At 39.9% G+C, this 14,838-nt stretch overlaps 1 protein-coding gene across 1 annotated transcript; it reads left to right on the forward strand.

Annotated features, from left to right (window-relative positions):
- The first annotated feature begins 1,985 nt into the window (after nucleotides 1–1,985).
- Nucleotides 1,986–8,202, forward strand: KRT26 (keratin 26). The gene is made up of 8 exons (XM_006068636.4): nucleotides 1,986–2,518; nucleotides 3,183–3,265; nucleotides 4,238–4,394; nucleotides 5,018–5,179; nucleotides 5,263–5,388; nucleotides 6,038–6,255; nucleotides 6,894–6,961; nucleotides 7,703–8,202. The coding sequence occupies exons 1-8, from the start codon at nucleotides 2,078–2,080 to the stop codon at nucleotides 7,855–7,857; spliced, it is 1,410 nt and encodes a 469-aa protein (XP_006068698.4). The 5' UTR covers nucleotides 1,986–2,077; the 3' UTR covers nucleotides 7,858–8,202.
- The last annotated feature ends 6,636 nt before the right edge of the window (nucleotides 8,203–14,838 follow it).

A 14,838-nucleotide genomic window follows, 5' to 3' on the forward strand; every position in this document is an offset into this window, starting at 1 on the left:
GTTCATTGGATTCTACCTACACTATGTGTATTATATAACCCAATAGATTCTCAAGAAATGATAATGATATGCAGCTGAATACATGTTTCTTATCGTTAATAAAATAACCACTGTCAGGGAGAAATATATAGATAGAACTAGCCTAGAATATTTAACTCTGTCCCCCTCTTCTAGAAAGGACTAAAGCATGTCTAAACTTTTGTAGTAATTGTTAGTTTGGAGAAAATCTATGATTAAAAAATTCAAGAGGTTTGCCCTTGTGAGTAAATAGATAACAATGTTTCACTGAGTTTGGCATCATACATTCCAGTCCTGCTTTGATATAGAAATGCTTTATAATCTGTGTTGCCTCTTAGCTTCACAGCCAACTTGTCTTCAAAATGATTTTAATAATATATGCTTACCTTATTACACAAAAGATTATCACTTAATTAGTATTTATAAAAGATCTAGAGATAAGCAGATTATGCTAATAACACTTTGCAGTCTCATAATACCTCTTATCCACGAAACTCAAGACTTATCAACTCTTACACTGACAACATACTCTGTTTTTCTTTTCTTTTTTTTTTTTTCTTTACATGTTTTTAATTGAGTTGTTGAGTTGTTCTGGATACTCATGGGAAACATGGACAAAAAGGTTGAAATTTTGACCAGGTCACTACAAAATCCGTACCAAGTTTCTAAATATGAGCTGAATCTCTTATCACACATTGTTCTAAATGTGTCCCAATGGTCTCAGTTAGTTTTACCTTAATTATCTTTAAATACTTTGGGTCAAAAAATATGGATTTTTATGGATTCTGGTATACCAAATATCATTTAAAAACAATAATGTTGGATGTTTTTCAAAGGTATTCACTATCCGCAACATTGACAACTCTTATTCAGAAAAACTACTGTTTCAAAATTATCTGGACACATAATCAGTTAACCAATCAATTTGCACCATTTTAAGTGATGGACAGCTGACCCTGTCTGACATGTCTACTTTATTATAATAATTTAAATAATTAACACTTACAAAATGTTTGTGCCCATCCAACTGTGTTGTAATCATTAATTATTGGAGCTGCTCAACATTCATTTGAGACTTTTCAACGTTATTATTTTCATTTGCCCAACAGGGAAAAGAAGAACAACCAGACAGGATGACTTCCCATGGGCATCAAAGCAGAAGGAGGAAGACTCTGCTCACCAATGACAACTAATCTTTTATCTCGAGTACCATGATTATTGGTTTTCTAAGTAGTGATGAAAATCCCCCTCTTTTTCATATATTTTACTCCCTCTGCACCAACATGAAGCTCATTTCTCAAAAAAATTCATAATGTCTTAAATACATACATTTAAACTATAAAACATTAAACAATATTTTTGAATTAGAAAAATGAGCAATTTGGAGGCTCAGAAGTTACTTGAATAGACATTCTGTTCCTGGACTAAACCGAGAAATCTCAATACAAGTAATTTTTCTGTCAATGCCACATACTCACTAATTTTTAGTTAAATTGATAAGCAAAGTTCTGCAGGACTTTTATTTCTGTTTTTTTTTTTAAATCAATTAGAGAGCTCCCACTACCAAAGGATCACTATATATTGCGAGCGCCTGATTTGAATAAGAAAGAAAACATTCAATAACACATGAATAATAAAAATACTTCATAAGTATTTACAGAACAAAAGCGTTAGACATTGTCCATTTGAATTATGAATCTTTTGTTATATTGGAGGGAAAAAACAACTAAAATATATGTCAGAGGTCAAAAAGATGTACATTGACTCATACATAATATTGACTTTTAAAACTATGATTTGGTATTACTCTATCTGGCACCTTTTTTGTATACAAAGATATCCTTGGACCAGCTTTCCACCTACAGACTGGACACTGTTAAAAAATCACCCAATTATGAAAAACAACAATTAGCATGCAAGTAATATTTCATTACAGATCGGCATAGTTAAGGCTGAAATGACCTACTGAATCCTATAAAAGGCCAGCAGAGCCAGCTTCCATGGATGGTGTCTTTTGACTTTGCCCCTCTCTAAGAAAGGGTCGTTTGGTGCTGTCGCCATGTCTTTTCGACTTTCTAGTGGATCCAGGCGGCTCTGCTCTCCAGCTGGCACTGGTCGGCTAACTGGTGGAAGGACAGGCTTCAGGGCTGGAAATGCATGCGGTGGGTTGGGGGCAGGAAGCAGCTTCTCTGGCCCTCTTGGAAGCGTTTCTTCTAGAGGAAGTTTCTCTCATGGTGGTGGAGGGTTGGGAAGTGGTGTCTGTACTGGTTTTCTTGAAAATGAGCATGGCCTCCTCCCTGGGAATGAAAAGGTGACGCTACAGAACCTCAATGACCGCCTGGCATCCTATCTGGACCACGTGCGTACTCTGGAGGAGGCCAACGCTGACCTCGAGCAGAAAATCAAGGGCTGGTATGAGAGATATGGACCTGGTTCTGGCCGGCAACTTGCTTATGACTATAGTAAATATTTCTCAGTCACTGAAGATCTCAAAAGGCAGGTAAGAAAGATGCATACTACAGGCTTTGGGTGTGCATAACCTTAAAAACGAAGAATTGATTCATTGGAAAAGACTCTGATGCTGGGAGGGATTGGGGGCAGGAGTAAAAAGGATGACAGAGGATGAGATGGCTGGATGGCATCATGGACTCAATGGACGTGAGTTTGTGTGAACTCTGAGAGATGGTGATGGACAGGGAGGCCTGGCGTGCTGTGATTCATGGGGTTGCAAAGAGTCAGACACGACTGAGCAACTGAACTGAACTGAACTGAACCTTAAAAAAAAAAAAAAAAGATGTAATAGAAAACATGCTCAGCAAATTTGTGTGAATTTGCTAACTCTACATTCCCAATGCTTGGCACACTGCCTGGCAATAAGAATTTGCAGAATTAATTGATGAAAGAGAAATTGTTTCCAAATAGATAGAATTGCTTCATTGATCTTTTATTACCTCATACTTTTTGATGAAGAGTAATAAAACTGTCTGTGATTGGAAAAGTTTACATTTGGCTCTTAAACTCTGCAGAAAATCCAGATTTCTTTAAAATAGGAAAAAATGATACAAAATAGATGTTTTATGGATTAAGAAGAGAAGAATCACAATGAGATCTGAAATCTCCCTTGACTTTTGGACCTAACATTTTGCACCATTTATCCTATTTAGATTATTTCTGTGACTACCTGTAATGCCAGCATTGCTCTACAAAATGAAAATGCCAGACTGACTGCTGATGACTTCAGGCTGAAGTAGGTAAACATAAAGTAATTAATTATAATAAAAGTAAAAATACTACACTGGAGTAGAGAACATAATTTTTGCTTTAAAAAGCAACATGGTTTTATAAAGTCAGACTAGATCACTGAAGAGATTAAATGTGCCCTGATATGAAGCTAGCATAAATTTTATTTTTTTAACTTTTTAAAAACTTTTTTATTTTATATTGGAGTATAACCAGTTAACAATGCTGTGATAGTTTCAGGTGGACATCAGATGGACTCAGCCATACATATACATGTATCCACTCTCCCTCAAACCCCCTCCTATCCATGCTGCCACATAACACTGAGCAGAGTTCCCTGTGCTATACAGTAGGTTCTTATTGGTTATCCATTTTAAATATAGTGGTATGTATATGTCGATCCAAAACTCCCTAACTATCCCTTCCTCCCATCATTCCCCCCCGACAACCATAAGTTTGTTCTCTAAGTAGGTGAATCTGTTTCTGTTTTGTAAATAAGTTCATTTGTAACATTCCTTTTTAGATTCCACATATGAAGGATGGCATACAATATTTCTCCTTCTCTGCCTGACTTACTTTACTCAAGATGATAATCTCTAGGTCCTTCCATGTTGCTACAAATGGCATTATTTCATTCTTTTTAATGGCTGTATAATATTCCATCATATATATGTACCACATCTTCTTTATCTATTTCTTTGCTGTGGACATTGAGGTTAAAGCTAGCATAAATTTTAAAGAGTAGCTTTCTTCTACTGTTAAGCACATGGGATGCCAAAAGTCAACTCTGAAGAAACAGCTCCAAAATAATATTCATAAATCAATAGGTGCTCCAAAGTGTTTCATCATTTTGCTATCATCATCTGCTTCAGGGGTATGTACTGAACATTGGTATCTTTTAGTATATGAAACGTCTAGAAAAGTCATGCTTTGCACCTACCTATGATTATAGTTATCAAACATTTTAATAACCTTCCAGGTATGAAAATGAGCTTGCTCTGCACCAGAGTGTTGAGGCTGACATCAACGGTCTTCACAGAGTTATGGAGGAGCTGACTCTTTGTACAAGTGACCTGGAGATACAGTGTGAAGCACTCAGTGAGGAACTGACATGCCTCAAAAAAAATCACCAGGAGGTAAGGAACCCTGGCTTCCTGTGGTATCTGATGCCCTTCCTCAAGTCCACTGTGGATCTCAATCAAAAGTCTACCTTGAACAGATTTGTGATTGCCAGGAGGGAAGGGGGAGAAGGCAGGGATGGACTGGGAGTTTGAGATTAGCAGAGGCAAACTATTATATATAGGAGAGATAAACAGCAAAGTCCTACTGTATAGCACAGGCAACAATATTCAATACCTTGTGATAAACCATAATGGAAAAGAATATGAAAAAGAATCTGTAGGTATGTACGTATAACTGAGTTACTTTGTTGTATAGAAGAAATTAACATAACATTGTAAATCAACTCATGTGTATGTGTGTGTGAGCTCAGTCATGCCTGACTTTTTGCGACCCCATGGACTATAGCCTGCCAAGCTCCTCTGTCCATGGAATTTTCCAGGCGAGAATACTGAAGGCGATTGCCATTTCCCTCTCCAGGGATCCTCCTGTGCCAGGGATCGAACCCATGTTTCTTACATCTCCTGCACTGGCAGACAGGTTCTTTACCACTAGCGCCACCTGGGAAGCCCAAAATCAACTATACTCTGATAATTTTCTTTAAGTCTACCTTGATGATTAATACAGATAGCTTTTCCAGGAAATGAAAGTCATGCAGGGTGCAGCTGGGGGGAACGTGACTGTGGAGATAAATGCAGCCCCAGGAGTGGACCTCACTGCTCTGTTGTCCAACATGAGGGCTGAGTACGAGGACTTGGCGGAACAAAACCGTGAAGATGCCGAGGCCTGGTTTAATGAGAAGGTACATGTAGCAAATCACAGGCCAAGTGTTTGTTCAGGAGACCACCAAGCGGGTCACTAACCCATCTGACAATTATGCTTCAGAGCACATCGCTGCATCAGCAGATTTCTGACGATGCAGGAGCTGCTACGGCAGCCAGAAATGAGCTGATGGAACTGAAGCGCAACCTGCAAACCTTGGAAATAGAACTTCAGTCCCTCATGGCCATGGTTCGTAGGCATCATCTTGACTTGAATGTGTGTGTGTATTAAGTAAATACATACATATATATATATATGTGTGTGTGTGTGTTGTTGTTTAGTTGCTAAGTCATGTCTGACTCTTGCAACCCCATGGACTGTAGCCCGCCAAACTGTCCATGGGATTCTACAGGCAAGGATACTGAAGTGGGCTGCCATTTCCTTCTCCAAGGGATCTTCCCAACCCAGGGATCAAACCAGCATCTCCTGCATTGACAGGTGGATGCTTTACCACTGAGCTACCTGGGAACCCATATATATATATATATGTATATATATTAACATATAACTGAATATATATAACTAATTATATATCTGAATATACATAACTAATTATATTTCACTAAAATGTATTAAATAGACATGGACATATTATATATCAAGCATTTTTTCTATAAATATTACTTCTGATTCACCAATCCCAAAACTTGAAGAAGGAAAAACAAGAAGCTTTTTCAATGGAGAGCAAAAATTTTTTTTAATTTGGCTAATGTTGATTTTCAAGGGGAAAGATTTAGCCCTTGTACAAAATATTTCTTTCCACCTTGAGAATGTTTTTAAAGCATGAACATGTGGTTTATCTGTTACACGTGCAAGCTGTGCTTTGTTCTTATTTCAGAAACATTCCTACGAATGCTCCTTGGCTGAGACTGAAAGCAATTACTGCCATCAGCTCCAGCAAATCCAAGAGCAGATTGGTGCAACGGAGGATCAACTCCAGCAGATTCGGATGGAAACAGAAGGCCAGAAGCTTGAGCACGAAAGGCTTCTCGATGTCAAAATATTTTTAGAAAAAGAAATTGAAATGTATTGCAAACTAATAGATGGGGAAGGAAGGTAAATATCAACTTGTGAAAAACATGAATCACACATAGGCTAGGTTTTCTCAGTGTACATGTAAACCAATACTGTATCCTAGAATTTCCTGCTCTGAAGAACATCACTTAGCAATTTGTTACTGCATCTAAACAACATGAAAACAGGCAGCAAAACTCAATCTCTTAGTATGTAAAGTATCTATACCTAGTAATGTAGAGAACATTTAAATATGGAATACTGAGCAATGCCTAGACTCCAATCCAGGAGGAAAACTGCTTTCTTAGACTGAGCATTGAAGCATATTTCTTATAATAACACACTCTTGTGGCTTCACTGGTTAACACCCCGTTGTGTTGTTGTTTAGTCGCTAAGTCATGTCTGACTCTGAGACCCCATGAACTATAACCTGCCAGGCTCCTCTGTCCATGGGATTTCCCAGGCAAGACTACTGGAGTGGGTTGCCATTTCCTTCTCCAGGGGATCTTGGAGATCTTGGAGATCTTGTAGATCTCATTTCCTTCAACTAATGTTGAAGCCATATTTGAAACTAGAACTTCAGTTGAAACTAGCACTCCAAAACTTTTATTCCCCATTCATAGTTATTTATGAGCTCCCTAATGAAAGAAAACTGCAGTAATTTTCTTTTCTCTTCACAGAAAAAGCAAGTCCACATATTACAAATCAGAAGGGCGTGGGCCCAAAAATTCTGAAAATCAAGTCAAAGGTACAAGAGGGTTGTTTTTTTTTAACTTGGAATAACTCTTTTAAACTCCAGCAGTCGTATTAAATAAGTCACTTATTTGGAAACTAAGTAAAACTGTATATAAGTTTAGTTCTAGTGAATGAAGGGATAAGGTATCAGCGTTTAACATTCATATTTCATGTTCCTGTAGAACAGATGTGGTCAAATTATGAAATTACTGAAATGGGAAATCAATTCCCCCAACATTTTTCTTACTTAGAACCTATTATTTTCCCAGTTTCAATGTTTTTCTAGAAAAGCAACTTTATTTTAAACCACAAAAACAGGGCAAGTTGGTGTTTAAAAGAAGACATTATTTGCTCCAGGCCTCTACCTGCCTGATACTTCTTAATGCATGTTTCACTTATGTTTTCAAATACCCATTGTTCTAAAAGATAAGAAAGATTGTCTCAGGCCTTGCTAAGCACAGGTATTGAGTATTACATCTCAATTTTCAGCAAACTCGCAAACACTGTTTGTTTGGGTTTTTTAATATTTTTATTCATTTATTTACTTGGCCATGCTGGGTCTTAACTGCAGCATGTGGGATGTAGCTCCCTGACCAGGGATCAAATCCAGGCCCCCTGCACTGAGAGCAGCAGTCTTAGCCATTTGACCACCAGGGAAGTTCTGCAAACTGTTTTATACGAGCATACCCGTTATGACTAAATACCTTTCCACCTGTTAAGAATGAGTACTAAGCTTGCATTTATTTTATTTTAGACTCAAAAGAAGAAGCTGTTATCAAAACAGTGGTTGGGGAACTTGATCAGCTTGGCAGTGTCCTCTCACTAAGGGTCCACTCAGTTGAAGAAAAATCCTCAAAAATAAGCAATATTACAATGGAGCAACGATTGCCTTCTAAAGTCCCTCAATGAGGGGAAATGCTCTTAAAAAAAAAAAAAAAAAGTCTGCTTTTGTAAAATCCTATTGACCAAAACCCCAAGGAAACCATTCATTTCTGTTCTTCAAAATAAAAGGGTTAGAAGATGTTTTCCTTCTCTTCCCTTTCTCAGGTTCTTTGTATGTCATCCTTCCCAGGAATAGGGAAAAAAATCTTGCTTTGTCTCTGGTTTTTGCTCACATTTGGTGGAATCTTTATCGCCTCTTCATTAACAATTTTCTGTCCCAAGTTATTTTTGATAAATTCTGTGCTTTTGAATTTCCACAGTTGGTCTCAATGTCACAGTACTAAGGATATGCTAATAAAACTAAGTGCTTCACTTGTAGTCGTATTTACTCCAGTTCATGACAGGATGAATTGCAAAGAATGCCAGTCCTAATCTCTGGTCCCAAATCTGTCCCTCATTAACTTTGTAAATGACTGGTTCTCTTTGAGTTTGAGCTGCTGTGGATGTAATACAAAATGATACTGATTGAGCTTTAGACAGTAAAGCGTCTGCGTACAATGCGGGAGACCCGGGTTCAGATCCCTGGGTTGGGAAGATCCCCTGGAGAAGGAAATGGCAATCCACTCCAGGACTATTGCCTGGAAAATCCCATGGACAGAGGAGCCTGGTAGGCTACAGCCCATGGGGTCTCAAAGAGTCGGACACAACTGAGCCACTTTACTTTCACTGTCTTTTCTTTAGAATGCAGGGGTGATCGGCTAATGTTAGTTTTTTACTCTCGATAGCTGTTTTCCATTTTGCACTTAGTTACTTATTGACTGGGGTGGTTCTCAATCTTACTCATATCCTCCTACACACAAGATCCTGCCTGATAGACTAACCAAGTTATTTCAGACAGTGCAGCTGGGTGTAGACAGCAACAAAGTTCTAGGATATAAAAGTTTATTTCATACGAGTGATGAGGCAGAGAGCTCTGCAATAACCTAGATTTCCAATGTGAATGACAAAGTATCAATAAAGGGCTGTTTTGGCTTTTTTTTGAGGGGGGAGGGGGAGGATTGGTTTGTTTGACTGCACTGTGTTAGTCGCAGCACATGGGATCCAGTTCCCCAATCAGGGATCAAACCCAGGCCCCCTGCACTGGGAGCTTAGAGTCTTGGCCCCTGGATCACCAGGGAAGTCTCTCACTAAAGGGTTTTAACCAACTGGTATATACACCATGTGGAATTTAAAGTGGCTCACATTCAGTTTAGTTCAGTCGCTCAGTCGTGTCTGACTCTTCGCGACCCCATGAATCGCAGCACACCAGACCTCCCTGGTCATCACCAACTCCCGGAGTTCACTCAGACTCATGTCCATCGAGTCAGTGATGCCATCCAGCCATCTCATCCTCTGTCGTCCCCTTCTCCTCCTGCCCCCAATCCCTCCCAGCATCAGAGTCTTTTCCAATGAGTCAACTCTTCGCATGAGGTGGCCAAAGTACTGGAGTTTCAGCTTCAGCATCCTTCCCTCCAAAGAAATCCCAGGGCTGATCTCCTTCAGAATGGACTGGTTGGGTCTCTTTGCAGTCCAAGGGACTCTCAAGAGTCTTCTCCAACACCACAGTTCAAAAGCATCAATTCTTCGGCGCTCAGCCTTCTTCACAGTCCAACTCTCACATCCATACATGACCACAGGAAAAACCATAGCCTTGACTAGACGGACCTTTGTTGGCAAAGTAATGTCTCTGCTTTTGAATATGCTATCTAGGTTGGTCATAACTTTCCTTCCAAGGAGTAAGCGTCTTTTAATTTCATGGCTGCAGTCACCATCTGCAGTGATTTTGGAGCCCAAAAAATAAAGTCTGACACTGTTTCCACTGTTTCCCCATCTATTTCCCATGAAGTGATGGGACTGGATGCCATGATCTTCGTTTTCTGAGTGTTGAGCTTTAAGCCAACTTTTTCACTCTCCTCTTTCACTTTCATCAAGAGGCTCTTTAGTTCCTCTTCACTTTCTGCCATAAGGGTGGTGTCATCTGCATGTTTGATGTTATTGATATTTCTCAACTGCAACATATCTAGGTGCTAAGCCACACTAAGGTTGCATCTCCAGGTCTCAAAGATCATTTTGATTGCTATGTTTCCTACTCCCACATAAGTAGTTGACCTCTGCCCCAGCATAGTTTCTTGAACTGTAGCTACAGCTAGACGTTACCTTTTTCATGATCTTCTTCTGATAAAGGGCTCCAATTTTGGTAATGGAAGTCATAAGTTCAATGGTGGTGGATTGGGTTAGGTTAAAAGTACTTTCATGGTACGGGAAAGGAGGTGGGAGGGGGGTTCAGGATGGGGAACACATGTATACCCGTGGCGGATTCATGTTGATGTATGGCAAAACCAATACAATATTGTAAAGTAATTAGCCTCCAATTAAAATAAATAAATTTATATTTAAAAAATAAATAAATAAAAGTACTTTCAATTGCAGGACCATAATACTGCTTACTCCTTGGAAGGAAAGTTATGACCAACCTAGATAGCATATTAAATAGCAGAGATATTACTTTGCCAACAAAGGTCCATCTAGTCAAGGCTATGGTTTTTCCAGTGGTCATGTATGGATGTGAGAGTTGGACTGTGAAGAAAGCTGAGCGTGGAAGAATTGATGCTTTTGAACTGTGGTGTTGGAGAAGACTCTTGAGAGTCCCTTGGACTGAAAGGAGATCCAACCAGTCCATCCTAAAGGAGACCAGTCCTGGGTATTCATTGGAAGGACTGATGCTGAGGCTGAAACTCCAATACTTTGGCCACCTCATGTGAAGAGTTGACTGGAAAAGACTCTGATGCTGGGAGGGATTGGGGGCAGGAGGAGAAGGGGACGACAGAGGATGAGATGGCTGGATGGCATCACCGACTCAATGCACATGAGTTTGGGTGAACTCAGGGAGTTGGTGATGGACAGGGAAGCCTGGCATGCTGCGATTCATGGGGTCGCAAAGAGTCGGACACGACTGAGCGACTGAACTGAACTGAACTGAATACCAATGTCTTACATTTACGGACTGTGCTTTAATCTTTCTTTCTGTGAATTCACCATTTTGATCTTCATAAAGGCTTATAAGGTAAGTGTTTTTATTATTTTTATTTACATAAAAGGCATAAACATTCAAATAGATTAAGCGATTTCCCCAGAATTACACAGATGATGGGCGGTGGGGGATAGATTCAAATTCAGATCTCCCTTTCTTCCTCGCTGACCAGAGTCTTAATTGACCAGGAAAAAATCAATAACTTCCCCCAAGCACATTCTATTTCACCTAAGTTTCCATTGCCATCCAGGAATGTCCATCATCAACAGATTCTTGTGTGCATAGATGTATTCTTTTCCTCTCTGTTCACCACCCATCTCCAGCTCCTCTCCAGCAGCAACCTTCTCTGTCTCCATATGTATTAAGTCCTGGTCACTAGATATCCTCTCTCTTAGGCTGCAAGCTACTTCATTATGTCTTGTTACCATCTCACTCTGACTAGCAGGGTCATCCAGAGGCTCCATCTCCTGGGAACTGGAGGACCAGAGCCATGACTACAGCTCTCTCAGGACACCTGGCTAATCCACCATCTTAATACCACAATGCTGGGCCCTCTCTGTCTGCGACCACCAGTGCTAGTCCCTCCTGTTCCAAAGAGTGTTCTTATTCTTTCCAAAAACAAAATCTAACTCAAACTCACGTCCATTGAGTCGGTGATGCCATGCAGCCATCTCATCCTCTGCCCTTCCCCTTCTCCTCCTGCCTTCAATCTTTCCCAGCATCAGGGTCTTTTCAAAAGAGTCAGTTCTTTACATCAGGTGGCCAAAGTATTGGAGTTTCAGCTTCAGCATCAGTCCTTCCAGTGAATATTCAGGACTGATTTCCTTCAGGATGGACTGGTTGGATCTCCTTGCAGTCCAAGGGACTCTCAAGAGTCTTCTCCCACACCACAGTTCAAAAGCATCAGTTCTTCAGTGCTCAGCTTTCTTTATAGCCCATCTCTCACATCCATACATGACCACTGGAAAAACCAGAGCTTTGAGCAGATGGCCTTTGTTGGCAAAATAACATCTTGCTTTTTAATAAGCTGTCTAGGTTTGTCATAATTTTCTTTCAAGGAGCAAGCGTCTTTTAATTTCATGGCTGCAGTCACCGACTGCAGTGATTTTGGAGCCCAAGAAAATAAAGTCTCTCACTGTTTCCATTGTTTTCCCATCTATTTGCCATGAAGTGATGGGACTGGATGCCATGATCTTAGTTTTCTGAATGTTGAGTTTTAAGCCAACTTTTTCCCTCTCCTCTTTCACTTTCATCAAGAGGCTCTTTAGTTCTTATTTACTTTCTGCCATAAGGGTTGTATCATCTGCATATCTGAGGTTATCATATTTATCCCAGCAATCTTGATTCCAGCTTGTGCTTCATCCAGCCCAGTGTTTCTCATGATGTACTCTGCATAAAAGTTAAATAAGCAGGGTGACAATATACAGCCTTGACGTACTCCTTTCCCAATTCGGAACCAGTCTGTTATTCAATGTCCAGTTCTAAAAATGTCAATGGGCACTCTTAATTGTTAACTACCAAACCTTGTCCAGCATCCATCATTCAGACCTTGGCTAACAGAATATGTCCTAGACATTTCACCATCAGGCCCTTGGAGACAAATATTTTACAGAACAGGCTGAAAAGGTACTGCCCTGAAAAATCAGGACCAGTAAGAGCTCATGGCCTCTGGAGTAAAACACAGCATGGAGGAACCAGGCAGAATCTCCCTCCTCAGTCCTACAAGGACAGCAAAAACACAGACAGGCAAGATACAAACAGTTTTGTGCTATATTAGAACTTTCTAAGGACATCTGAAAGGCCCTATTTTGTCTCCAATTCAGATATTTCAGATGTTCCCTGAGCCCCAAGGGCTGATGCAAGAGTCATAGTCTTGAATGTGACCAATTTGAGGCTACACCCAATCATGGTACAGCCAGAGTACTGCCATCTTCTTTCCGAAAACACACCATACTGAACATGTATGGTTCTTCTTCCTTCCCACACCCCATTTAAACATGAAAAATGTATAAAACCAAAAAGATAGAAAAAAAATAAGAGAAGAAACAAAGATGGATTTTTTTTTTAATTTGGAAGAAAGAAAGAAAGAAAGTGGCAGAAGAAGCCTCAATAACAACAACAAAATGCATGTTCCTGGAACTAGTCAACATCATAAAATCCAACAGAGATTCAAGGCTTAGAAGAACCAGGTTATGATGGAGGACTGGGCTGAAGGATGAAGCTGAGGGCACGGTGACTGACAGAGGAGAAAGTACCATGATAATAATGACACATACCCTTCAAGAGCCCTCATTAGCACAAGGGCACAAAGGGGGCCCTAGAATTAGGTTCATATGGCCACTTTTTGTAAAATTTGCAAAACTAAAATAATTTACCCCAATTGGTGAAATCTGCTGTCTGTTTCCATGCCAACGTCCCTTCCATCATCAGTTTCCCTCAGATCTGGTGGTATTTGGATATCCACAAGCATTCTGAGGGCCGTTCTAAGATAAAGGGACCATTGTTATTATCCAAATGTAACATCTGAGAGGGAGCAAAAGCTACTATTAATCAGGCGCACTAGTAGGCATGAACTGATCTGTTGTAGGCATATGAATATAGAGTCACTGTAAGTGGAGAAAAAATTGAGTTGCACATGGTGGGATATATTTATGAGGTTTTCATCATTTCCATGGGAGGCTTCTAGCAGAATCCCACTGCCCTGATGCACTCAAACGTGAATGCATTTCAGTTGTCTTATGCTAAAAGTGAAAGAAGTCAGACTTAGGGATACATACTGTATGATTCCATTCACATGACATTCTGGAATAGGCAAAACTATAGACATAGAAAATTGATCAGTGTCTGTCTGGAGCTGGGGCTGTGGGGATAGGCTGATGACAAAGGGGTACAAAGGAATTGGGGGATGAGTAACAGAACTTTCTATATCTTGATTGTAGTGAGTGTTACATGACTATGAATTTGTCAAAACTCATAGAGTATGCTTAAAGAATGAATTTTATTATACATACATTAAACCTCAACAAATCTGGCTAAAATGAACTAACAAAAAGCTTTAAGAATTCTACCTTAAAGAAAAATGAAAACATGTCTGGCATTATTAATAACAGCAAAAAGTAGGAAACAATCTGAAAGTTCCTAAATAAGATAGTGGTTAAACAAATTACTTAATATTAGGTTTGGCCCTGAGTAACAATAACAAAATAACATGACTTTACACAGATAGAAGTTTGTTTCTCTCATACATAAAAATGCAAAAGTAGGCTAATCAGGGCTGTGGATGGTAGCTTCGTGCCTCAGGGCATCCTCTGGGGCCCACATTCCTTTCAGTTTTCCACTCTGCCATACCCAGGATATGGTGCCAGCTCATAGTCCAAGACGACCCTCCAACCCTCATACGCAGCCATCACACCCTGAACCAGGATGGAGGAAATGGAGAAGACAGGACAAAAGATGCGTGTCTGCTTTCTCATAAAGTTTTCTAGAACTTGCCACATATACTGCTTACATCATCAGTTCAGTCGCTGAGTCGTGTCCAACTCTTTGAGACCCCATGAATTGCAGCACACCAGGCCTCCCTGTCCATCATATCAGCTACTTAATTACATTGCCACAGCTGGCTGCAAAGAAAGCTAGAGATAGTAGTCTTTCTTGTGGCGAGCTATTGCCCAGCTAAAATTGAGGGTCAGCCAACGGTTTCATCCTCATTGGGCACCCATCTGTGCACTAAAGTGTATTATGCAATGTGAACAAAACAAGTTACAGAACAACACATTTAACACATAAGACTCACAGATAGCGTGTGTATTTTTACATGCTGTGTATGTGTGCAAATGAATAGAAATCGATTTGGAAGGGTGAAAACATCTGAATGGGTAAACTGCAGTTTCCTGAGAAAGCAGGGAAGACAAAAGAGAGGGGAAAGTAAAGAAGGACTT

Source organism: Bubalus bubalis, chromosome 3 (genome assembly GCF_019923935.1).
Source record: "Bubalus bubalis isolate 160015118507 breed Murrah chromosome 3, NDDB_SH_1, whole genome shotgun sequence".
NCBI classification, from domain to species: domain Eukaryota; kingdom Metazoa; phylum Chordata; class Mammalia; order Artiodactyla; family Bovidae; genus Bubalus; species Bubalus bubalis.